Consider the following 26,631-nt stretch of genomic DNA (forward strand, 5'->3'; position numbering starts at 1 on the left):
AGCTCTCTGCATGCTGCCAAAGTGGTTTAAAGCCAGGCCGTGCAGTGTCTGTCAGGGGTGGGTGTGACCTACCCAGGGTGCAGCTGCAGGGAAACACCAAGCTGGAGTAGGCGGGTGTTAGCTGTGCACACAGCACTGGGGAGACTGTTACTGAGGCACTGTGCTCAGGACGGGGTTACAAGTGTGTTTGGAGTTTGATCCCTGGGTCCATTTCTCTTCATTCCTGCGCCGGCTGCTCTGCCGCGTCCTCCTGTCAGTTTCCATAGTGTGAGCCTCATTGTTTCCCAGGGAGATGCTGTTGCAGCTCCTGAGAAGATGGTGGCACACTGGTTTGCACTTGTATTTGGGACACTGAGAGGAGCACTTTCGACTCCGATCTCTGCTCTGTCGTACTGGGGTCACAGACTCCTTTCTGGGTTCTGATTGTGCTTTGTGCCCCCTGATTCCACCATTTGTTTAGGGTCCCTGAGTCTGGGCTGGGGCAGGAAAGGCCTCACTTCTGCACGTCTTCATAGGCGGCAGGTTTGTATAATTTTTGGTGGTGCCCAAAATGGTGGTGCCCCCCCCGCTCTCACCCTGTAAGCCGATATAAAATGAAGCTACAACGCATCGGCACCACAAGATTACAAGGGTCAATTAAAAATGGAAAGTCAGAAGCAGCACTTCAATATACGGTATTAAATTTTGTTGCACCTATTGTGACACAGTGAGAATGTTCTTAATGTTTTCTCTGAATACTGTGTGAGTGCCTCAGTTTCCCCTGGAGGTGCCAACTGAAAGTGTTGGGGACAAAGAGATCTGGCCTTTGTGTCTTTTCTGGACAAGGAGGCCACCTGATGAGGGAGCGTCAATTTGGAGCTGGCTGGGCAAATGGGGAGAGGCCCAGAACTTGGGTCTGGGCTCCCCACCCCACAAGATGGACCTGACTGAGGGGTCCTGTTTTCTGTACCTACAAGCTCTGTTTTAGACCGTGTTCCTGTCGTCTAATAAACCTTCTGTTTTACCGGCTGGCTCACAGTCACGTCTGACTGCAGAGTTGGGGTGCTGGGACCTCTGGCTGCCCCAGGACCTGCCTGGGCACACTCGCTGCGGAAAGCGCATGATGTGGAAGGGCTGAATGCTCTGACGTCAGACCCAGGAAGGTGTAAGCTTCTTGCCCTGGAGACAGTACACTCAGAGAGAGGAGGCTCCCCCAGAGTCCTGACTGGCTTTGTATGGAGTAGTTCCAAAGCATCCCAGCATCCCCTTCCACACCATGCGCTTCCTGGAAGTCTGCACAGGCACTGACACTCCCTCCTCTGGCTTTTGTCTCTTTTCCAGGCATTAGGAGGCCACCTGATCTCTCTGTTCTCCAACACCTTCAGTTGGCAGCTTGCAGGAGAGTAGCCCAGGTCATCAGTTGCCTGGAGACAGGGTTTCGGCCGTTCTCTGTGCAGACGGCATCACACTGGCCCTCTAGGGCTCTACAACAATCACACCCCCATATCCCACCATCTAGATCCTTGAGAAATGCATAGGGGAAACTGAGGCACCCATACAGTATTCAGAGAAAACATTGAGAACAGTCCCACTTTGTAACACCTGTATACGACTAGTTATATACTTTAAAGGGTGTAAAATAGTCAAGTATTGTGCTAAATACAATGATACTCCAAACTAACCACCAAATTTAAGTTGCGTGTTTTTCCCCTCAGGTGAGGGCTCTGGGGTGGGGCTGGGCATGAGGGGGTCACAGTGCAGGAGCGTGCTCAGTGCTGGGGTTGCAGGATTTGGTGTGGGGCAGGGCTGAGGATGAGGAACTTGGGGTGCAGACAGGCTGCCCCAGGGCTAGGGCCAGAGAGGACTCCCCATCACCACCACTGGCAGCAGCAAGCTCCAGGGGAGGGACCCCTCCTCTCCCCCCCTGCCCCCACAGCACACTCACTCTGCACCATAGTCACGGCACATGCTCCTAGGGCCTTTCTCAGGTCCAGAAAGCCCACTCGCCTCCCCTATGGTGGGTACGAGGGGGGGGGGGTTGCCATCACGTGTGGCCTCCCCTGCTGCTGCCCCTCACCATAGCCTCACTGGGGATGGGGGATGGGGCTGCCCCTTGCCCAGCACTGGGCAGGAGTGGGGGTTGCGGCAGGGAAGGTCAAACCTCACCGAAGGCCCAGCAGCCGCTCAGATGAGTGAGGTCCACTCCAGATGTCCATCTCCTGGCCGGAAGTCCCCTTGGTGTCTCCTCCAGGTGGATGCCAGGGGACCGGAGAGAGGGCTCCCAAGCACGTGTGTGCCTCCTCCCCCCTCCTCTCTCCCCCTCCCCCTCCTGAGGTGCTCCAGCAGTCTGCCAGCCGCTGCTCTCTATAGCCTTAGGCAGAAGCAGCGGCAGGCAGCCGGCAGCACAAGCAAGGGAGAGAGGCACCAGCTGTTGTTTTTTTTTCAAGCAGGGAAGCTCGGAGTGGGCGGGAAACGAAGCTCCGGGGCGTGGGGCTGGGGGGCGCTCCAGGCAGGGCCTGAGGAGAAACCCAGCTCCAAATATTGGTGGAGCACAGCCCCCAGCCTTGAATATTCCTGGTGCTCGAGCACCACAAGCCCATATAACCTGCCGCCCCTGTCTTTGTGGTGAGGTGTCTGCAGTGAGATAGTTCTGTGCAGGAATCTGTAGCAGTCCAGCTTGCGGCTGTTTTTAATTTGTTGCTCCCACTGACTGGCCTAGTGTGTTTCAAGGGCTGGTCCAGCCTTCTGAGCAGCTTTTCATTCCAATTGTTTGCTCTGCTGCTTGGGGCTGGGGGTTGCTGAGCCCAGGGAAGATGATAAATAGGAGAGTGGATCGTGTTTTCATGTGAGTTTAGTTTTCATCCTCTAGCGCTGTGCAGGGGGCAGTGCGCTCACTTCTTTGGGTGTGGCTGCACCAGAAGTCAAATATCTGTTCTCGGTCTCAGCCCAGTTCTGATGTACAGTTGCTGCTGCAGGTCCTGTGCTCAATGGAGCATTGGCAGGTGTAGGGAGCTGCTACCATGGAACTCTCCACAGACTGCAAGTGGGGAGGGAGCTGCAGCATTTGTGTTTGCTGCCTGAGAAGACCCGTTATGTTCCATACTTAGTGCATCTCCTGCTTCTTTTCTTGCTGGGACTCCTGAACCTCTCTCTCGTCCGTTCTGTCCTTCTCCGTGCTGTCTGCCAATCAGGAGCGGCGCCAGGGTTTTTGGTGCCCTAGGCAGAATTTGGGAGGCGGCATTTTGTGCACTCCCCACGGGACGCGAGAGAGCTTCCAGTTCCACTCCCATCGCGCTGCCGAAGAAGGACCCTCTGCCCAAATGCCGCAGTCATTAAGCTGCTCAATTGCCTGCCGCTTTTTTCCGCAGCATGTCGGCAGAAGGTCCTTCTTCGGCAGTGCGATGGGAGCGGAATCGGAAGCTCCCGCGCGCCCCATGGGGAACGCACAAAATGCCACCCCCGGATCCTGGTGCCCTAGGCAACTGCCTAGGGTCGCCTAATGGAAGCGCCGGCCCTGCTGCCAATCCATGTTGGCCTCCGGGCCCTTGGTTTGCAGTCTGATGCAGCATTGCCTTGCAGGATCTTGCATAACATGTCCTCCTTATTCCTTTCTTTCTCCTCCTCCTCAGGGTCAGGCGTTCTGCAGGCGTGAAAGGGGGCTGAGGTTGGGGAGGGGAGAAGCAGGATGGAGAGGTGCGGAGTGAGCCCAGGGCAGTCTGAGGAGAAAGAGAAGACAAGGAGATAAGAGGAAAGGAAAAGGGAAAGCTAGAGAAACAAGAAGAGGAAGCTTGGGGGAGGTGGGTTGAGAAGAGAAGCAGAAGTGGGAGAGCAAGAGTGTAGGATATGTAATGTGCAGAATGTATATTTTAAGGGTTGGGTCATGTGAAAAGGTGCCTGCTTGTCTGGCAAGAAAAGAGAACAGCCAGGTGAAATGCTGAGCCTGCAACCGGATCAGATAAACAACTTGGTCAGTCGTCCAATCAGGTGAGCAACTGAGTTAGCAAATTAATCTCAGTGTTAGGCACAAAGGTGTCTATACAATAGGTAATGAATCACTTTGTAACAGTGTATTTAAGGTGAGCTCTGAAAGTGGGAGTGCGCTTGCATTTAACCCTGTGCTCTGCCCTGTTTCGATGGGCTGATCACTCACTGAAGTTGCAAAGAAATGACGTACTCCTTCAGCTCAAGAGTCAGCCTGTGAACCTGGGCATTCTGGGTAACGGGGAAAAGAACTGGTCAACAAAGAGGCACTATGGGGTTGTGAGCCTGGCACCGTCTCCCCTCCTGCAGCTCCCAGAGCTTCATCACTAACATTTATTTGTCTAACCCTTCTGCCAGGGGGAGTCGGCAAGAGCCAGGGCCAGGCTCAATATCTAGGGGTTCTTTTTCAACAATACAACTCAGAACCAGCTTGAGCCCCCTCACAGTGGGAAAATTACACCCCTCCCCTGGGCTCCTCGGAGAGGCAATACTTCCCCACTCACACACACAGCGTCTGAGTGTAGGAAAGGAACTTTTAATGAAAGAAGGGAAGTCACCCAACATTAATTAAGGAAAATGCCACAAGGGGGATTCATAATCATAGAACTGGGAGCAGGACACCCACCCCAGAGTGCATGGGGCAGAGCCTTCTGCCTCGTGTTCTTGAGTTCTGTGGCCTTCTCTGCTCTCACCCCACACCCCACTCACAGTGGTTGTCCTTGATCAGAGAGGACCCAGGGTTCAGAGGTGCCTCTGTCTGAGTTCACCTCTCACATGTGGAAGGCGGCATCCTGTTTGCTCTGCCATCTGAGCACTTCCTCTGGCTGGCTGCCCCACCAGCCACTGTTCCATCCCCTCACCGCTTTGCTGGCTACCTGCCTCTCTGCTGTGATCGCTGCAGGTCAGTCTCTTGAGGATCCATCTAACTCTTAGTGGGGAAACCTGAGGAAGGCTGGGCACAGATGCTGTCCCACCACAGGTGATTGTCAGCTCTTTTGAGTACTTAAAATGACAAAAGCTCTATCTTTGAACAATGGGGAGGACCAGGTTAAATCACCCCGAGGATCCTTAGGGAGTGTTGACATCTCTAGACAACAGGGGCGGCTCTATGTATTTTGCCGCCCCATGCACCGCAGTCAGGCGGCTTTCGGTGGAGCATCTGTGGGAGGTCCGCTGGTAACGCGGATTTGGCAGCATGCCTGAGGGAGGTCCGCTGGTCCCGCGTCTTCGGCGTACCCACCGCCGAATTGCCGCCGAAGCCGCGGGACCGGCAGACCTCCCACAGGCGCGCCACTGAAGGCAGCCTGACTGCTGCCCCCACAGCGACCGGCAGGCCGCCCCCCACGGCTTGGTGCGCGGAGCCACCTCTGCTAGACAGGAACATCTGTAGTAAGAGGATGCCCTGAAACATAAACCCTTGGTATCAGAGGCCTGGTCTGAGGCCTGATCCCTGAGCTAAAGTAATGGTCAAGACTTTATAAAAGCAAAGCGAAGCTGTGAGCTAGAGGCAGGCCCTGCTCGCAGAAGCTGGCAAGGAGAGGGCTGATGTTGCATAAACATATACCTACAATGTATTGGATACTAGAGATATAAACATATGGTACCAGGACACTCGGATATTTGCACATTCTACACAGGTAACAAGGAACAGGCTGACCCATCCTAAAGACAGGGACAAAAGGATAATATGATGGATAGGGTTGTTTTGTTCGAACCAACCTGCTACGTAGAGGGGTTGCACCTCAATACGTCAGGAGTGAGGTGTAACTTGTTTGTACTCGTGAATAAGAATACATCCCTGGGGCGGTGTCTTTGTCCGGCATAGGGGGCAGTGGAGAATCCCATCACTGACTGAGCTGGCCCATTGTCAGGAAGCACATCTGTACTAGCAGAACTGTAGACATCTGATCCAGGGAGCTGGAAACTGTGTTTCTCTTTGACAATAAACCTGTCTAGGTGCCTTATCGGAGTCTGTGGTTATTAGGGGCTCTGCTGTGCCAGCAATCTGGGGCAGCACACAGAGGGAACACACACAAGCAGCTGACTAATATCAACATTGAGCAGAGCACCCACCAGTGGCCTCTGACAACAACAGCTAGCTCCATCTGCCCTTACCGTCACAAGCCTCTGGCATTTGAGCCCCTGGTTTAGCAAGTTCCTGTCAGCTGAGGGTGACCCCTCTCCAGCCAGACAGGGAGTTTTGCTTTCCTTTACTCACACAATAAGGACAACATTGATAATATTTCACTACCTGCATTCAGTACTACAGTGTTTTGTAACTCAACACCAGACAAAGTTAATCACTTTGACCAACACTGCTCTGTCTGCTGGATACCTAGACAGAGTAGGTCTGTTCATGGAAACACAGTTTGCTCCTGAAGTCTCTCTCCCTCCCAGCTAGCTGTCAGGGAAGAGTTCATTCAGACCGTGCTTACATCTGTATTCCTGTAACATCCAGGGGCCCCAACTCAGATCAGACACCCATTGTACAGGTCCTATGCAGATACAGTAAGGCATAGTGCCTGCCTCACAGAGCTTGCAACTTCAATGCACAATAAAGCCTTCACCATGATCTTCCCTGACCCCTGCACCAGCCCCCTCCCCAGCAATGCTTCCTCCTGGCCTACCATCAGCATGGAGAGAGGTGGTCTCTAGTAACAAAACTGGGAAGGTTCCTTTGTAATGATTTGCTCTCTTTAGCCCATAGGGTAATAAAGGTTAGAGGTAGCAAATTGTAACAGGACAGGGGAAAAAGAACATCCACTGGCATCAGTAACTGCTACTGACAAGTATCAGAGAAGTAGTCATGTTAGTCTGTATCCACAAAAACAACAAAAAGTCTTAGTCTCGACTAACAGATTTATTTGGGCATAAACTTTTATGGGTCAAGACCCACTTCTTCAAATGCATGGAGTGAAAATTACAGATACAGGCATAAATATACTGGCACATGAAGAGAAGGGCGTTACCTTACAAGTGGAGAACCAGTGTTGACAGGGCCAATTCAGTCAGGGTGGATGTGGTCAACTCCCAAGATTTGATGAGGAGGTGTTGTTGCTGGCACAGAATGCCCGAGGACAGCAACAGCAGTTCATTGCCCGGTGTGCTTCGCTCCAATAAACACACCAAGGTGGAGAAGCAGACAAAGTTTATTTGAGATCTCAAAGCGTGATGCTAGGAGACAGGCATGTCTCAAATCAAGCACCCCACTACAAGCAGCTTTTCTCTTTTTATACATAACTTTAGTTAAGCCTCTTCTATCTCCCCCTCTCCCCCCACCTTTCATTCCCATGTAGCAGATACACTTTGCAGTAGCAATTACATTAAGCGGTTAAGTCATACTTGGCAACAACCAATCTAGCTCGTTAGTAACTCTTCTGTGAACCGTTATCTTGTCTTACTTTCTTTGATCTGTTATTTTGCCCCTTAGCCAGGAGCAAGCAGGCCTCATTATAGCAGGCCTCATTATTACCTTCTGGTACCGGTGTTGCAACTGATAACCATTCTCTGTTGCTGGCCTGTTAGGTTGATTAAAGTTCAAACATGGAAGCGCTTTGGTTTATTCAGGCCTACTACAGAAAGGCTTCATTGACACTGTGGTTTTCCACCCTCCTGAGTTACCTAGAGTCATGCCTAGTGACACCAACAGTGTCAATACCAAGAAAGGGAAAATTGCTTTTGTAGTGTTTCATATTCCACTGTTAAAGGGCTTTTCTCCCAGTTCCCATCCTCATTCCCTCCCGTCTCTATCGCTGCTGGTTGTTCCACCCCCTCCATCACCTGGGAACCATTTCTACCCCCTCTTTCTACTATTGCCCCCATTTGATTCTGTCATTGATTCTGACCAGTTTTTCCTCTTGAACATCATCCAGCATCACGTTGACTCGTACCCTTTGACAGCAACTATTTCTGTGCAGTGTTTTTCCTTGGTTACTGTTTAGCTGCTTTTGTGCCAAGGAATGAGTCACTGTAATCTTGGAACAGAGCTTGTTTGTGTGTTTCTGTGATTTCCGAGAAACAGAACGTGTTCTCCTAAAGCATTTGCTGTGCACCTCCCCCAGCCCCATTCCACATGCATGGGGCGGCATCTGACTGAGGCCTGGTCTGACTCTGCACTACAAAGTTAGGCCAATGTAGCCACCTCGTGTCAACCTAGGTGTGCAAGTGTCTACACTTAAATTTGTGTCCCACCAAAGTAAGCGCCGTTACAGCAACACAGTCACACCAGCGCCTCGAGCAGTGCTGAGCCAGGGTCGAGGCAGCATGAGTGGAGACACTCACTGAGATACTTATGTTGACCCTAACCCATGGATGGTGGATGAACTGTGGGCTTGGGGAGGTTAGGCCCCACTCCCGGCTGGCCTGCTCCTTCTGCCCAGGGCCCTCCATCCTGGCCCCTTCCCCTGCTGGAGCCCGGAGACACCACCCCCCGCAACCCTCTGCCAGGCCCGGGCTGCCTGAGCGCCTCCAGCCTTGGAGTACTGGGTGTAGCACCTCCCACCCCCAGCCCTGGAGCATTGTGCAGGCAGATCAGCCCCCAGCCCAAGCCCAGGAGTGGCAATCAGAGGGGTGGGTGGCAGCAAAGCTCCCCCCCACACCCACTTGGCCTGGAGCACCAGGCGGGCAGGCCGCTGAATGCAGCCCCCAGCCCGAGTGCAGCGGGCAGCACAGGCCCCAGCCCCCAAGCACCAGGCGGGTGGGCAGTGCAAGCCCCGGCTCCAGCCACCTGGACTCCCTGTCTGCAGGCCAGCCCCCGTCAGCCCCAGCCCAGGGCAAGGGCACCTGAGCCCTCCAGCCACCTGGTCCCTGCCCCCCTGCCTGAGATGGAGGCAAAATCAGCCCCCTGCCTGTGTCCCAGGCCCCCCACCCAGGACAGGTGGAGGGACCCAGGCTCCCCACAGCTGCCCATGCAGCCCTCCCCCACCCACCCCCACCCTGGTTCCGGCACCACTAATCTAGGGCCCCGGCCACAGGGGAAGGAAAGAGCCACAGCAGAGCATGGCGGGAAGCAGGAGGGAGCCTGGGGATGGAGTGTGGGTGGGGCTGCACAGGCCATTTGGGGAGGCTCAGCTTTCCCCTGCCTTTGATACCCATTGCCCATGCTCAGAGTCCTCCAGCAGCTGTCCCACAATGCCCCACAGTGATCACGCGTCAATAAAAGGTTAGGTACAATGTACGCCAAGACTTTTGGATTTAAAAAAAAAACGTTTTTATAAGTGGTGCATTATTTCCTGTAACTGAACGTAGCTGGGTTTGTTCAGTGGGTTTTTTACTTAGTTATAATCCCCTTTATGAGATAATCATGTGAACTTCACTGCCCAGGCATCACTGGAGACCGGAAGCTCCCCATCTCCTCTAAATCCCTGTGAATTTTTGAAAGGTCTGTTCCTGATTGTCCAGCTTGGGGAGCACCCTGGGTGTGCAACTCCCCAGCTGACCCTGCCGGCTCCACACGCCAGTTGCTCTCCTGCTTGGAGTAGACAGGAGATACGGGATCTCCTGGGCCCGTGGGGAGAAGAGGCTCTGCAGACACCGGTATCGACCAGCCGTAGAAACGTGGATCTCTACGAGCAGATTGTACAGGGGAGCCAGGAGAAAAGTATCCCTTTCTCTTGATATAATCTGGGGCAGGGTGGTCTGGTGCCAAAACAGGGATGTGTGTGCTGTCCTTTGCTCCCCCGCAGTTCGGGAACCCATCGCTGCGAATCCATCCACACTGGGCTTTGGGTCTGTCACACCAGAAATCTGGGTCCTGTCTCCACCGGGTGCAGGTTCTCAGGGGTGTATGAAGTCTTGTTTAATTATAGTGGCAGCTAAGGTTGAGACTCACTTACTGTGTAAGAGGGAATTTTCCAAGTGCTCTGAAATGTACCTGCTGAATCAGATTGTCTTGAAAATTTCTGTTCCTCCTGGGGGTGCAGGGTAGGGTTAATGGTCCATATTTGGGATTTTTGACTAAGTGTTCCCTGAGATGAAGCCTCCTATAAATCACATGACATCTACATTTCCTAGCACTCACAGTGTTTTTTTGTTTGCCTCTGAAACTCAAATGGCTGTGCCCTTGTTGCCAAGAAGGCTAATGGCATATTGAGCTGCATTATTAGAAGCATTTTCAGTGAATCGAGGGAAGTGATTATTCCCCTCTATTCGGAACTGGTGAGGCCACACCTGGAGTATTGTGTCCAGTTTTGGTCCCACCACTACAGAAAGGATGTTGACAAATTGGAGAGAGTCCAGCGCAGGGCAATCAAAATGATTAGGGGGCTGGGGCACATGACTTACAAGGAGAGGCTGAGGGAACTGGGCTTATTTAGTCTGCAGAACAGAAGAGTGTGGGGTATTTGATAGCAGCCTTGAGGAAAGAGCTGATCAACCTGACTGCAGCCCTGATGGGAGAGAGGTACCAGCACTTCAGTTCTCCGGTTCGTGCACTGCTCTGTTTCTGATGCTGGGGCAGGTTGAGAGCTGTCAGGTTACCCAGTTCCTATAAAACACATCTGGAATTGTTCTCCAGACAGAGGTCGCTTGCTAATCAGGTTCCAACTCCACCCCACCACCCCAGACAAATTACATAGACCAATAATGAAACTGAAATAATTTATTTTTATCTCTGTCTTTCCATAAACACTTTGTTCCAGTTTTACTTTCTATCAGCTACATGACACAAGCATGAAGCTTCCCTATAAATTGGTATCAGTCCTGTCAGAGCCCCAGTAGCCTGGCCGGACGGCACAGCGGCTGGAAGGGGCTCCAGAGGCTGCAGGAGGAGCACACGTTCGTTCTCCAGGCACACAGGTATTGTTGGCTGATTGTCCTACACTTGGTTGCAATGTCTGACTAAAGAATATGTATAACTGAAGATCTGTCACTGAAAATGCTCCTGGGTTACAGGAAGAAAAAGTATTTGACTGGCAGAGCTCTCTCTTTCTCCAAGTCTGTCTGTACAAGATCCAGCTGACACCAATTCCCAAGAGAGATGGAATCAACCAGTAGGTGATCCTTGAGAGCTTTCATTGAACTTGGTTAATAATCTCATGCTAATTTGAAAGCATCTCAATATATTTAGTATCTTTAGCATCATATTGCAGAGGATGCCCCCGTCCCAAGAGATACTATAACCATAAATTCGCAGTGTTCAGGTTTTTCTGGTCTATAAGTCATTCCCTGGTGATAACTACAACTGGTCAGATATTATGTGCCAAATGAATGATGAACTTGTCACATTTTTGGTTGGTGAATCACTCCTGACTTCTGCAAGTGTATTCATGATTTGTAAACTATTCAGAATACTCTGGATGAAATGCTCTCTAGCAGTTCATGTGTATGCAGCCTCTTCACTTTGAATGCTATTCATTCCAATAGGTTTTCAAAGAATATTCATTTGTGCTAAAACTCATTGAGCTTTTGTGATTTGTGAACCTTTTAATAAATAACCAGCAGTTGCCTGAATACTTGTAACGAGTGATGTAACATCATGAATCCTAACTAGCTGAAGCTGGTGCTTTTAGTCAAAGCTCTGAAATACCCCCGACCCCAGTTATCTTGGAGACCAGCCTCTTACCAATGATGACCAGGGATCAGGTAAGCTCAACTGGGAGGATCTCAATGTTGCTGAATCTATACTATTAGCTGAAAGCCCCAGGCTGTCACAGAGGTGTCATTTGTAAAGTCGTGTAAAAAAGCCCAAAATGGTTGAAAACTTAAAAACTGGACTGCGAATCCCAGTGAGAATTGAACTGGGTGATATTTGGAACAAGAGAAGCTCTCAGCCAGGGTCATAGGAGTTTCCATCACTTTATACTGGCGCAGACAGTCTAGATTTCAGAGTGACGTCTGAAACCATGGGCAGTGGATGCATAGGCGCCGACTCTGTGGGTGCTCTGGGGCTGGAGCACCCACAGGGAAAAATTAGCGGGTGCCCCGCACCCACCAGCAGCCAAACTCCCCCCTCCAGCCTCCTTCTCCCCCCCAAGAATGCAGCATCCCCGGTCCCCCCCTCCCTCCCAGCGCTTCCAAGACTTTCCCGGAGGGCGGGGGGGAGCGGGGATGCGGTGCACTCAGGGGAGGAGGAGGAGAAGAGGCAGGGCAGGGGCGGGGACTTGGGGGAAGCAGGTGGGAAAAAGCGGGGTGGGGACTTTTGGGAAGGGGTGGAATGGGGGTGGGGTCAGGGCAGTGCAGGGGTGGGGCCAGGGCGGGGGTCAAGCACCCACTGGGCAGAGGGGAAGTCGGCACCTATGATTGAATGAAGCTCCCCAGCTCAACTTTTCTGCCTGTGGCCCTGCCCATACTCCACCCCTGCTCCAGCCCAGACCCCGCCCCTCCCACTTCCTCCCTCCTCTCTTCCCTCCCCCTGCGCCTCCCTGCTCTCCTCCTTCCAGCCAAATCCCTGAACCCAAATGAAGCAAATGATGTTTGAAAAAACATTCCTCTGCAATTTCTTTCTAAAGAAAATGGAGCATGTTTCCACTGCATGTCAGAAGGTGAAGACTGGACATGCAGAAAGTACCTAATTAAAAGCACTAAACTTGGGAATAAAAAAATGTCAGTCACAGGTTTTTTGATATACCCTGAAGTTTGTCAGAGATTTATTTGTAAAAACTTTGTAGCAAGGGCAAGTCAGCTGTCCTGATGAATACAACATTAACTATTACAGGATACATGATGCAGCTCTTCTGTTTTACATTTTCTTAATCAGTGTTTCTAAGCTAATTGTATATTTTAAATGTACTCTTAAGCCTTCATAAAGTAATCATTCCAGGTTACTACATATTTAACTCACTGAAACAAAAACATTATTTTAAATTAATCTGTCACAGAGGTTTAGTTCATAACAATGTTCATTGCTTTTAGAAAAAGGGATCTCTAATTTACTGTGTGTGATCTCCATAACAATAGACATGTTTATGAAATTTCACCAACTTTAAAAAAATATTTTTCCAAAGATTTTAGGCATAACAAAGGATTTTATATCTACTAAGGTACTGATTTTGCTGGAGGGCTCTCTTAAAACTACCAAATTGTTTTAAAAGAGCCCTCTTAAATTCACCAAATTGTCAGAACAGTAAAGAAAGGTGAACAAACGTGATTCCCTATTGGGAAGAAAAGGAGTGTTGTCCCTTTAAGGGCTGTCTTCCACAGGAGGTGAAGGATTACAAGGAGGGACAGGACAGGAAGACTTTGGAAGCAAGTGTTTTGTACTATAGTAATTAAAATTTAAACGTGTATGTTAGAGAAGGGGGCTCTTTTGAAGGGTTTATTTTAAAAACTGTATGTCTGAAGATCCAAGCATTTAAAGCTAAAAATGAATACTCGGATTGTGCATCTAAAAATCTGTGCAAGGATTTTTTAGAGAAGTGATTTTATAATCTTCAGCAACACATAAAGGAATATTTTTAAAGCAGATTTTAAACTAAGGTCCTGTAGGCTAACATGTTCTGAGTAAATATGACAGCAATGCACCACTGGTTTTGTCAGTAAATTCACAAACTGACAGTATATACCTGTAAAGAACTTGATGACAACATAATTAAGCCAATGATTGTTCTTCAAGGTCTCGCTTGCTCAGATTTTTGACAGGGTATTTAGGCATTGCTGCACTCAGGGTTAAAGCCTGTTTTATTTTCAAAAGGGAGTTAGGAACCTAAATGCTATTGCCTGGGCATATGTCACTACAGAGGTTTTTTTTTAGCTTCAGTAGGAGAGACCCTTCAGAGAAGATACATTGCTCGCTAGGAGCTGTGGTACAGGGCTCTGGAGCACTATTTAAAGTGTGTTGTGGGGGCTCAGTTCTCCCCTCTCCTCCTCAGCGTTTAGGCCCAGAAGCTTAATAGAGAAAATTAGTTTAAATAATAATTATGATAATTAATGTAAGTTGTAACAAGCATAATGTATTTTAATTTAGCAAAAAGAACTAGTTTTAATAGTAGCAAGAAGGAATTGTTTTCGTAAGGTTTGTTTAGCTTTTGTTTAGCTCTGTGAAATCCCTTTGCTCTGCAAGAAGTCTTGCTGCTGAAGTTATTTGCTGTTCTGTGTGTGAGAAAAGGAATGCACGGTGTGCTAACGGATAAGATATAGGAGGCGCCAAATGGGCACGATAAACAAAGGGGACCAAACATTCGAGAGGCACCGACCAAACTGTCAAGGTCATTCCGACGGCTGAAGAAGGGCAAATTAACAACCCGAAAGCAAAGGCAAACACCCTCCAAATGAAAAGAAAAGTAAAGCCAAAAAAACAAAATAAAAACTATGCTGCAAAAATTCCCCAAACAACCCAAAATAATGTTCATTCAAAACAACCTTCACTGCTTTCTAATTAACAACTCCAGCGTAACACACAGGGCCGCCCAGAGGATTCAGGGGGCCTGGGGCAAAGAAATTTCAGGGGCCCCTTCCATAGAAAAAGTTGCAATACTATAGAATACTATATTCTCGTGGGGTGCCCTGAGGGGCCCAGGGCAAATTGCCTCACTTGCTCCCCCCTCCCAGGGAAGCCCTGGGGAAAATAAACATTTAAAAACCTTCCGCATCTCAGCACAAACCAAGTTTTGAGAAAACTTCTTTTCAAGTCACCTTTACAAGGTATCACTGGTTCTCAGCATCAGCTAGTGCTAAAAGGCACTAAAGCTCACTAAAAGTGTTGGACAAATATTTTCCATCAAAACTTTTTTTGGATCGAAAACTAGGGGTTTTTAAAAAGCAGAAAAAAATCACGGACAATGTCTGCTTTCCTTCAAAATTTGTTGTGGTTTTTTTTTAATTGAAAAGCTGAAATTAGTCTGCCAAAACCTGAATAGGGTCTGGGATTTCAGAAGTGTGTGGCCAAATATTTGCTGCTTGCTGTGTTTGATTGTTTAAAGAAACAAAAAAATCCTGCTTAAAAAAAAATCTAAAATTTTGAACCACCTCAGCTTGCGACCAAACGCCTGAGCCCATCCAGGCAGAGATTTTTCCAGGTTTCTGATACTCTGCTGGCTTCCTTGACTCATACCTGTCTCCAGAACTTTGGGTTCATTTAGCTTAGAACATAAGAAGGGCCATACTGGGTCAGACCAAAGGTTCATCCTGCCCAGTATCCTGTCTACTGATAATGGCCAATGTTATACCAATAAAAACTAGCAGGATTTTATTAAAGGGGAAAAGACATTTGTCACATTTATTGTAAATACCATAATAAAATAGAAGATAACAGCAAACAACGTTGTTTGGCTACTTATTCCTATGATTACTTTATTTATATATATATATCCATGTACACAATCATTCTCACAAGTTCTGTGTAGATGTTATAGTTACCAGCCTAAAGTTGCTTGTGACAGAATACTGGCCAGGTATCCTGTACACAAGAGTGGAGCCGAGTCCGGGTCAGGTGCACCTGATGCTCCTGGAGGCTGGCAGCAGAACCATTGACTCAAAGTCCTTATTCTCCAGAGTCCAGTTTTATAGGGATTTTTCCCTATGTTAGTTCTTCATTCTGCTGTTGCTAAATCAATCAGCAGGTAGCTGGCTCCATTCTGTCAGATGTTTCCTTTGAGGTGCCGGGGTGGATTCCAGTTCGCCCTCCGGTTGAATCTGGTTGATTCCACTTGACACCTTCTTCCCCCGACACTGAACTTTTCAGGCTGGTAACTCCCTAACCATTCATTCATCATTTAAACTAGGCACTCATTCACATACACTCTTTATCTTAACTACATTTATTTTACTGTTTCTTTATCTTTTGGGATGTGAGACTCCCTGCCTTTTAACAATTAAAAAAAACAAAGTGAGATAAAAATGAATTAACAGAGGTGGGGGTCTCTATTTGTATACTATAATAGCCACTGTTTTGGCTTACCGCAGTGGTTACAAGGTAGTAATCACACAGTTTTGCCTAAGGCATAGGGTCAATTGACGGCTTGCGCGCTGACAGCGGCCATTACAAAGTAAAGTAGCGGTTACAAAGTTTCACTTAGCCCTGGTCTACACTAAGTTCGGGGGTCGAACTAGGGTACGCGAATTCAGCTACGTGAATAACGTAGCTGAATTCGAACTACCCTAGTTCGACTTACTTACCCGTCCAGACGCCGCGGAAGCGAACTCCGCGGCTCCAAGGTCGACTCCGGCAACTCCTCCTGCCGCGGTGGAGTACCGGAGTTCGAACTAGCGCTTCCGGGGTTCGAACTATCGCGTCTAGATCAGACGCGATAGTTCGAACTCCGAGAAGTCGAACTCACCGCGTCGACCGCGAAGGTAAGTGTAAACGTGGCCTTAGAGAACAGGCACTTAGAGTCAATTGACGTCAATTAACCAGTTAAGAGCTTACAGTCGCTGTTACAAAGTAACAGGCACTTAGAGTCAATTGACGTTTAACAAGTTTTGTACAAAGTATCTCTTTGAGCAGGCTTCACACAGTCACAGCTATTTCTAACAATAAATCCTCACAAATTTACTTCTAACATAAACCTTACACATTTACTTTTAACATAAACCTTAAGTTATCAATAAATCATCACAAATGTACTTCTAACATAAACCTTAAGTTATAAAGTATTAATTAACAATAAATCATTTCTCATATAAACCATGTTTAATATAAACCTTCTTTAATATCCCTACACCAATGCCAGGTGCCCCAGAGGGAGTGAACCTAACAGGCAATGATCAAGTGATCTCTCTCCTGCCATCCATCTCCACCCTCTGACAAACAGAGGCTAGGGACACCATTCCTTACCCATCCTGGCTAATCGCCATTAATGGACTTAACCTCCATGCATGTATCTGTTTTCTAGAGACTAGCTCCATGAGGTCCCTCACAAACTGGAGATGGTTACTGTGGGTTTGTCTTTAGTTTAGCTTATGTACATACTCCACGACTGAGCATTTGAGCTTGTTCCAGAATCTGGGATGAGCCTATGTTGTCAAAACTGAAATGCTCAAAATAGCACATGCATGTGAATGGACACAGGGTGCTAAAATTAAATTAACCCAGAGGTTCTCAAACTGGGAGTCAGGACCCCTCAGGGGGTCATGAGGTTATTACTGGGGGTCGTGAGCTGTCAGCCTCCACCTCAAACCCCACTTTGCCTCCAGCATTTATAATAGTGTTAAATATATAAAAAAGTGTTTTCAATTTATAAGGAGGGGGTCACACGCAGAGGTTTGCTATGTGAAAGGGTCACCAGGACAAAAGTTTGAGAACCACTGAATTAACTCCTCTGAAGCCTCAGGGAATGCAGGGGAGGGGGATCTCCCTTGGTAGGGCTGGGAAGGCTATTGCTCTTCGCATGTGATCCTTCCCCCCAGTGGCTAATTTGAAATGAAGCTCCCCTCCCCTGACATGAATCTGCCTATGGCACTGAAATTACATATAGACTATAATGTGGCGTTTGAGAAGTGAAAGGGATGGGAGCCCTAATGGAAAAGCTCACAGCTTGGCTCTTCTGCAAGCCTCAAGCTGCTGAATGAGCTGTAGGGTGGGGAAGGCTGTGCCTCCCAAACAGCCTGGCCCTACCCCCTATTCGACCCCCACCCACTTCCTGCCCCCGACTGCCCCCCTCAGAATCCCCAACCCATCCTGCTCCTTGTCCCCTCACCACCACCCCGAGACGCCCTCCCCAACCACCACCCAGGGACCCCACCCCTCACCAACCCCCTGTCCCCTGACTGCCCCGACTCCTATCCCCCCCGCTGAGTCCTGACAGAACCCCGGAATGCCCATGATCCAACCCCCGTTCCCCGTCCCCTGACCGCCCCCCAGAACCTCTGCCCAGTCTCTGTGCCCTGACTGTCCCCGAGACTCCCTGCCCCTTCGCCAACCCCCCTGGCCCCCGCCATGCTGCTTACCCCTGCCTCCCCCTTTCCTGGAGCCTCAGTGCACCACGTCCAGGAGCAGCCCTGAACAGCGCTGCAGCGGCAGGACTCCAGCGGGGCCCCGGAGCTCACAGCCCTGCCCCGCTACCTAGTGGCTCCGAGCGAGGCGAAGCTCAGACCCTGCCCAAGCCACACTGCTGTAGCTCTGTCCAGGGCCGCTCCTGTGTGTGGCACGCTGAGGCGCCAGGGGATGGGGGAAGGCGGAGGCAGGGCCGGGACTGGAGCATTCTCTTGAGAGTCCCTGTGAGGCCCAGGGCCTGGGGCAAATTGCCCCACTTGCCCCCCCTCCCCCCAGGCAGCTCTGGAATTCACTCTTGCCCTGCACCTTGTGTAGTCACTTACACCAGTGCAAAGTGGGTGTGAAACACGACCATTCTGACTAGCAGCATTTCACACCCACTCTCAGCTCACTTTGCTCTGGTGTCTCCACGGCGTGCAGAGCTGCAGTGAATCAGGCCCCTTGTCCTCACCTTCCAGGCCCTGCTTGTTCTCTTCCTGCCCACATCTCTCCTCACACTGTCTCCCAGTCCCCTCTCCTCACTGCTTCCTTCGGTTCCTAACTGCTTAGAGCCTGATTCTCCCCTGCCTGGTGCCTGCCTCATTTTTGACACCTGTGCAAAAGTGGGTTTAAAATGCTACCAGACCAGAGTGGACACGTTTCATACTCACTTTCTAGGGGTGTCAGTGACCACACCAGGTGTAAAGCAGCGGAAAGTCAGGCCCTGGTCTCCTACCCAGTCTGCCTTATCCTGTCCAACCATCTCCTCTCCTTCAACTTTCTCCTTTATACCCACTTCTTCCAGCAACCCTGCCCTGGCTGAGCTCACCAACAACTTCCCTTCACTGGTGCCCAGAGCTCTGTGTTTACACTAGACAGTGAGATCACTGAACTCCCCCAGTCATGTCAGTAGCATCAAAAATGATGCACAGAAGAGTGAAACTAGCCCTTCTGCCAGGCTTCTGCATGGACTGGTTACTATTGGGAATCAGTTTCTGAGCCCTCAGTACGTTGCACCTGAATGTGTGTCAGGAATTGACACAGATCCATGCTCACAAACTCACACTTCCAGTGTGATGAACCAAACTCACCTGGTCGGAGAGGTGTGACATTCACAGCCAAGGAGGTGTTTGAATTTGCCCCTTGGAGGACTTCAGTGTAACACGAGTTATTTCTTGCAGGTGAGACGCAGAGGAAAGTGTTTGGACGTTAAACCATGGCCGGGTCAGCTGACACCATTGAGATGCCGGCTCTGGGCCGCCCGTTCCAGCTGGGGATGCTGTACGACTGCCGCAGCGACTCCCTCATCCCAGGTAATTCCCCAGCTGTAGCCCTGAACTCAGGAGTGAGGGGAGGGAAGGGTCACAGTGCAAATCCCTTCATACCTGAGAATGAGCCAAGTGTGCTGTGAGCGGCCTGGTTACGGGTATTATGGAAATGGCCCCGCACACTCCCCAGGGTCCGGGCTGAAGTATCTGGATGGGGCAGAAGGTACCTGCCCTGAGCTGGGTGACCTGCTGACATTCGTTCTAGGTCATGTAGAACTAACACATCTCGGTTGCCTGATTAGAAGTAACTAAGTGTTGCCCACTTGGGAGGGTTTATATTCTCCTGATCTCTTCTCGGGTAGCTGCCCCCTAAGATCTCCACTCACCAACCAAGAGACTCTAAACGTCCCCTCCCTGGCATTTAGTAACCTAAGAACATAAGAACGGCCACACTGAGTCAGACCAATGGTTCACCTATCCCAGTATCCTGTCTTCTGACAATGGCTGATGCCAGGTGCCCCAGAGGGAATGAAGAGAACAGGGCAATCATTGAGTGATCCATCCCCTGTCGCCCATTCCCAGCTTCTGGCAGTCAGAGCTTTAGGGACACCCAGATCATGGGGTTGGATCCCTGACCAGCCTGGCTAATAGCCATTGATGGACCTGTCCTCCAGGAACTGATCTAATTCTTTTTTGCACCCAGTTATAACCTATCTCGTGATGGACTCTTAACTTGTCACCCCCCGTTTAGCTTGAGGCCACCCCAGCTCCAGCCACCCAACAGCTGCTCTGTGCACAAAGAGGCTAATATTGGGAGATGACAAATATCTTGGTGGTGCAGTTGAAGGGAACAAGAGTCTGACTCTTCTCACAGATTCATAAACATTAAGGCCAGAAGGAACCATCAGAGCCACTAGTCTGTATATCACAAGCCATTAAATTTCACTGTTACCCCGTATTCAGCCCAGGAACTTGTCTGACTAAAGTCAGCTTGTGTTTGATTTGGATGCCGGGCAGCCACTTTCTCCCTGACTCTTCTCCAGCCCCCCGTCCCCTGAGGAGCTCTCCCACCCGACGTGCACCACTGGAACCTCCAGCTGGGGCGCTGGCTCTGCCCTATGCCAGGCCATGTGCCAGCCTCCTCCCCAGTTCCTCGCAGGCCGAGCCGTTAGCAGAGCTCCCTTTGGCACGACAGGGGTCACTAGTGCGGCTGAACAAACATCCAGCACCTCCGCTCCCACGTGGAACTGCAGTCACAGCCCCTGGGCGGCTCCCACTCCACATGGACCCAAGAGTTCAGCTTGGCACTTAGGGCCGTTCCCTAACCACTGAGTTTCAGCCAGTGCACAGAACCAGCCCGGCCAGAGAGCAAACTCCTCCCTTAGTGCGCACACAGTATGTGCTTTGCTCAGGGCCCGACTGAAATGCAGAACAAACATGTGCTGCACTCGCAGGGTATTTGCACTAATAGCGCAGTGATGTAAAGTCCGTGCAGAAGGAGGTTTCCCCTTTGCCAGGAATTAATTTCTGCTCATTGTGTTATTTCTGGCTAAGGTCATGTGAAGTGCTGTGTACAGGAACTTGGAGAACCCGACCTTCAGGAAGCTTGTGGGGAAAGCACAGTAAATATTGAGGACTGAACAGAGCCTGAATGTTGCCCTATCTTGGCTCTCTCCCTCTTTATGTTTGATCACTGGACACAGGCTCCGGGGGCCAGATTTTTTAAAGGATGCACCAGGCTTCTGAAAATCCCAGTAGGCACCTTTGTGTCCCTTTACGCCAGGGGTGTAGCCACGGGTGGGCCTGGATGGGCCTTGGCCCACCCACTTAGCATCCAGGCCCACACACACTGGGGCCGGAGCCCCCTGAATCCATAGGCTGGGACTCCTGACCCCAGCTCGGTGTCCATCAGCCCAACCGTGTCCCCTTCCTGCCGGCAGCACGCGCTGCTGCCCCCGTCTCCAGTCCCAGCCAGCACTAGCCCCACGGGGGGGTGCCTCATGGGAGCGGGTCTGGGCGGGGCCACCGCTGGGGCCTGAGACCGAGGCAGCACCATGCAGCACTGGCAAAAGGGGGCTGCGTCCGCGGGCTGATAGACACTGAGCCAGGGCTGGGAGGGGTGGGTGGTGCTCGAGCCCCGGCAGGATCCCCTCTTCCCCATGGGCATGCCCCACAGTCTGGCTTGTAGCAGTGATGGAATAAACTGCAGGCTCAAAGTAAGTCTCTGGAACATCCCGAGCTGGGATGAGTCATTCAGTCCTCTGTTCAGAGCTTCAGTTTGTAGCAAGGTTCCTCCAGAAGTAAGAAGCAGGATTGAAGACAAAATGGAGGGGTTTCCAGGGCCTTTCATATTCTCTCTCTTGTGGGTGGAAACCCCCTGGTTCTCCTGTGCAAAATCACAGCAACAAGATGGAGTTTGGAGTCACATGGGCAAGTCACATGTCCATGCATGACTTAGTTCTTTACAGGCCGAAGCCATTGTTTACATGTTAGTTTGAACATTCCCAGGAAAGCTCAGATGTGGATTGATGTCTCCCACCGTTCATTATTAGTAAAGTGTTTCTTGATTGGGCACTTACTGAGAATAGTCCCTTCTCAAGAAGCTGACCAAATGCTTCACTGAGGCTACTTAGAATCAAACACATTGAAATACAAGTACATAGCCAATATCCATAACTTCAGCTACAAAAATGATACACACCTAGAAAGCATAATCATATCCAGCAAATCATAACCTTTTCATAGACACCTCACACGACAACCTTTGTACAATATTTGCTGCAAATATATAACAGTGGTTGCAACAATGATCTATACAGCCACAGTTTCTGTCAATAACGTCACAGTGGGCATGTCTAGCTAAATACATGACCAAAACTAAGCTCAATTACAAACACAATTTAGTTTATCATGAACTTTTGAAATCCACAGTCAATCTGTGGAACTCCTTGCCAGAGGATGTTGTGAAGGTCAAGACTATAACAAGGTTCAAAAAAGAACTAGATACATTCATGGAGGACAGATCCATCAATGGCTATTAGCCAGGTGTCCCTAGCCTCTGTTTGCCGGAAGCTGGGAATGGGCAACAGGAGATGGATCAGTTCATGATTCCCTGTTCTGTTCATTCCCTCTGGGGCACCTGGCATTGGGCACCGTCGGAAGACAGGCTACTGGGCTAGTTGGACCTTTGGACTGACCCAGTATTGCTGTTCTTATAAGTGCCTGTACACATAACAATCTCATTATCAGCTGCTAAAACTGCCCTAGGTGCAGCAGGCTAACATAAAAATGTCATTTTAATTGTAACTTTGCAGAGTCAGGGTTTGTGTGTTTATGTTAGACTTATAACGAATGCTAATCTATGTTTATTCTCACACAGACACAATGAGTGAAGCATGTTACCAGATCAGACACTTTGTTCAGGGACATCCAGCTCTTATTTTAATGTTAGAAAATGTCTTACAGTTACAGAACAAAAAGGTTTCTTACCCTCTCTGCCATTTACCATGTGTCTGTCTGAACTATTCTAGGCATCACTTTATGGGACCTGGAGACACTTCAAAATCATGTAGACACAAAACCACAATCCAAGACTGAATTTCAGATTGTTGCATCTGATGCCACTGACGACAAGGCCTCTGCCCTCAATGTCACAGCATCGCTGAAGGCCAGTTTCCTATCTGGCCTGGTGGAGGTGAATGGATCCGCAGAATATTTAAGTGATACCAAGACATCAAAACATCAAGCCCGTGTTTCTCTCCAGTACTCAGCTCAAACACAGTTTAAGCAGCTGAGTATGAGCCACTTAGGGTGCCATAATATCTCTTACCCTGATGTGTTTGACCAAGGCACGGCCACCCATGTGGTCACGGCTGTGCTGTACGGGGCGCAGGCTTTTTTTGTCTTCGATCAGGATGTTTCCTCATCTGAGAACGTACAAGACATACAGGGAAAACTCCAGGTTATCATTAAAAAGATACCCCAGGTTTCCATCAAAGGGGAAGGAGCTCTCAAAATGGATGACATGGAAAAAAAACAAACTGAAAAACTTAATTGTAAGTTTTATGGCGATTTTGCTCTGGAGAACAATCCAGCTACTTACCAAGATGCCATGAAAACATACTCCACCCTCCCCAAGCTGCTGGGTGACAGCGGGGAGAAGGCCGTACCAGTGAGAGTCTGGCTGTACCCACTGACGAAGCTGGATTCCAGAGCTGCTCAGCTGGTGCGTGAGATCAGCACAGAACTGATCTTTGATGTTCAAACTGCTCTGGACCAACTGATAGAATTAGACATGCGATGTAATGATGCAGTGAAGAATCCAATTGCCTCAACCTTCCCTGAAATTAAGAGGAAAATCCAGCAGTTCAAAGATCTGTGTAAGCAACACAGACAGACTTTCCAGAAACAGCTAGCAGGAATCTTACCCTCCATCCGTGGAGGTGGAAAAGAGGAAGGGGCCCTGGTGGACATTTTAACCTGCAAAAAACGATCACCATTCAACACCCAGCAACTCAATGAATTTCTGGATAAAAAGGAACAAGAAATGACTTTCATCAATTCCTATCTTTCTGCCCTAAAGGCTGTGGAAGTAGTGTCCTCTCAGAATAAACTGGATGAAATAGTACTTGACCCCATGAATGACTTTGTCGTCGCCTTTATGTTCACTTCCTTACATGAAGAGGAACCATATTTATCAGATTTAAAACTCTGCCTTCAGACCCAGTTTATGAAGAATACCCAAGATCCTGCATCAGTCAGTTCTGTCAGCGAGAAATCTGAACTGTGGTTTGAGGACAAAGAGAGAAAACAAAATGCCCGAAAATCTGCAAAATCCATTTCAGACTTTGCCCGGGTCAATAAATCTAATGGGAAAACTCGATTCATTGTGGCCTCTGTCCCAGATGAGAATAATCCGGGAGCTTCAATTTACCTCTATGAAAATGCAGACCTTGTCAGTGCTAATTATAAACCTCCATCAAAACCTCTTTCTCTCCTGACAGATGGAGTCAGACATGACCATGTGCAGCTCACGTTTAAACCAGCAGCCTTTGGAAGGGAGGAGATATCTTGCTATCGGGTGGAGTACAGAATGGTAAACCAGGAGAACTGGACGGTTGTGGATACAAATGATAAACAAGAGACATTCACAGTGACAGGGCTCCGTGCAAACACCGAGTACCAGTTCCGATACGCTGCAGTGAGCAAACCAGGGCTCAGCGAGAGCAGCGACGTGAGTGATCCTGTGAAGACTCTTCCTACCAGCCCTCCTGGGAAGCCTGTAACAGCTACTGCTGTAGATTCATCTGCCGTAACTCTCACCTGGCAGAGTCCAAGTGTCATTGGAGATGGAGTCAGTATAAGGGCATATAAGGTGGAATACAAAGAGGAAGCTGGAGGTGAGCAGAAACACAAATGGCTGGAACGAAGGACAGGCAAGAGAACAGAGTCCTGTAAGATTGATGGCCTGAGGCCTGAGACGCCCTACAGATTCCGAGTGTCGGCTGTGTGTGTGGACGGGGCTGTGAGTGACCCAAGTGAGGAGCTTATTGTTTCAATACAAACAAAAGAAGAATCAAATAAATTAACAAGCTCTCTCTGCACAAAGAACAAGCTCATAAAAAAAGGGCAGCCGTCAGTCTATGCCCTTCCATTAGAGAAGGTAGCATTGGATCCTAAGTCATCTTATCTGAAGTACATACTTGGAGAAAAGACACATCAGTCCCCTAATAAAGTGATTATGGTGATGGGAGCAACTGGATCAGGGAAAACCACACTCATCAATGGGATGATCAACTATGTCCTGGGTGTGCAATGGGAAGATGAATTCAGATTCAAACTAATCCATGAAATTACAAACAGAAGCCAAGCCCAGAGCCAGACATCTGAAGTGACAGCCTACGAGGTCAATTGCAAGGAGGGCTTCAAAGTCTGTTATTCCCTGACTATAATAGACACCCCAGGATTCGGTGATACCAGAGGAATTGAACATGACATAATGTTAACGGAGCAGATCCGAGCATTTTTTTCCACTCCAGGAGCCATTGATCAGCTAGACGCTGTCTGCTTTGTAGTTCAGGCCTCCTCAGCTCGCTTGACACATGCCCAGAAGTACGTGTTTGACTCTGTTCTCTCTATCTTTGGGAAGGATATAAAAGACAATATATTAATCCTGATCACCTTCGCAGATGGACAGACGCCCCCTGTCCTAGAGGCCATTAACGAGTCTGAGGTGCCTTGTGCTAAAGACGCTCAGGGTGTCCCTGTTCATTTCAAATTCAACAACTCCGCACTGTTTGCCAACAATGCTGGAGCTGGCAAGGGCCGTTGTAATTTTGATGCAATGTTCTGGGAAATGGGAGTGAGCAGCATGGAGACTTTTTTTATGTCCTTAAGATCTTTAAAGACTAAAAGTTTAACATTAACCCAGGAAGTTCTCTGGGAACGAAAGGAGCTCGAGGTTGCTGTGCAAGGGCTGCAGCCACAAATCAAAGCTGGCCTGACAAAGCTAGAGGAGCTACGACAGACTGAGCGAGCTCTGGAACAGCATCAGGGTGATATGGAGGCCAATAAAAACTTTGAGTATGAGGTAGAACTAACAGTGGCAGTGGAAGAAGACATCAGTGGCACAGGTGTGTTTCTAACAAACTGCCAGAAGTGTCACTTCACATGTCACGATAACTGTGTATATGCTAATGATAAAGATAAGTACCAATGTTATGCTATGAACGGATCTGGAAATTGCACTGTTTGCCCTGGTAAATGTGTGTGGAACATTCACTTCAATCAAAAGTACAAGTGGAGATATGAAGTCAAAAAAGAGAAAAAAACCTATGCAGAACTGCAGGAAAAGTACAAAAAGGCCTCTGACGAGGTGATGACGACAGAGAAGGTTATTGAGAGGCTGTGTGAGGAATACACTGAAGTAGAAAAGATAGTGCTAGAGCTCATTGAGAGATCATCTCGCAGCCTCCAACGCCTGCAAGAAATTGCCTTAAAACCAAACCCACTGTCCACTCCAGAATACATTGACCTCATGATCATGTCAGAAGAGCAGGAAGTGAAGCCTGGGTACCAGGGACGCATAAAATCGCTGAAGGAGGTGAGAGAACAGGCCGTGATAATAACCAAGATCGCCAATAACGAGGACTTGCTGCCAGCAGAGACGGAAAAGTACAGGAAGTATGAAACACAAAAGATGGGATTCGTGAAAAAAACAGGCGAGAAGATTAAAGAAGGGTATAATATGGTAAGAGATTGGTGGTCTGGTGCAAAATAGCCTGCAGTGAATCCCCTCATACCTGAAACATGAAAGTCTGTAAAACAAGCACATTTTTCAGCTTTTCTTCAGGAATGGGGACGTCAGCTATTTTTACATTCCAGCTGTATAGATATTTGGGAAATGGATCTTTATGTCATAGATTTTAAAGCCAGAAGTGCCCATTAGATCAGGGGTTCTCAAACTTTCTTTTTTTAAACCGGCCCACTCCTTGAAAATATTCCAGGCTGTGATGACTCCTCTCCCCACCCCACCCCACCCCACCCCCAAAAATGGTA

At 49.1% G+C, this 26,631-nt stretch overlaps 1 protein-coding gene across 1 annotated transcript; it reads left to right on the forward strand.

Annotated features, from left to right (window-relative positions):
- The first annotated feature begins 10,365 nt into the window (after positions 1 to 10,365).
- Positions 10,366 to 26,353, forward strand: LOC123363328. The gene is made up of 3 exons (XM_045004186.1): positions 10,366 to 10,755; positions 18,988 to 19,119; positions 22,605 to 26,353. The coding sequence occupies exons 2-3, from the start codon at positions 19,023 to 19,025 to the stop codon at positions 26,351 to 26,353; spliced, it is 3,846 nt and encodes a 1,281-aa protein (XP_044860121.1). The 5' UTR covers positions 10,366 to 10,755; positions 18,988 to 19,022.
- Positions 26,354 to 26,631: the final 278 nt, after the last annotated feature.

Source organism: Mauremys mutica, chromosome 2 (genome assembly GCF_020497125.1).
Source record: "Mauremys mutica isolate MM-2020 ecotype Southern chromosome 2, ASM2049712v1, whole genome shotgun sequence".
Taxonomy (NCBI): domain Eukaryota; kingdom Metazoa; phylum Chordata; order Testudines; family Geoemydidae; genus Mauremys; species Mauremys mutica.

What these genes read in the sequence shown, in the direction of transcription:
- LOC123363328 (XM_045004186.1), top strand. Translation starts at nt 19,023, where the DNA reads ATGGCCGGGTCAGCTGACACCATTGAGATGCCGGCTCTGGGCCGCCCG. An exon ending in CAGCGACTCCCTCATCCCAG is followed by an intron (nt 19,120 to 22,604) that starts GTAATTCCCCAG and finishes GAACTATTCTAG; the next exon opens with GCATCACTTTATGGGACCTG.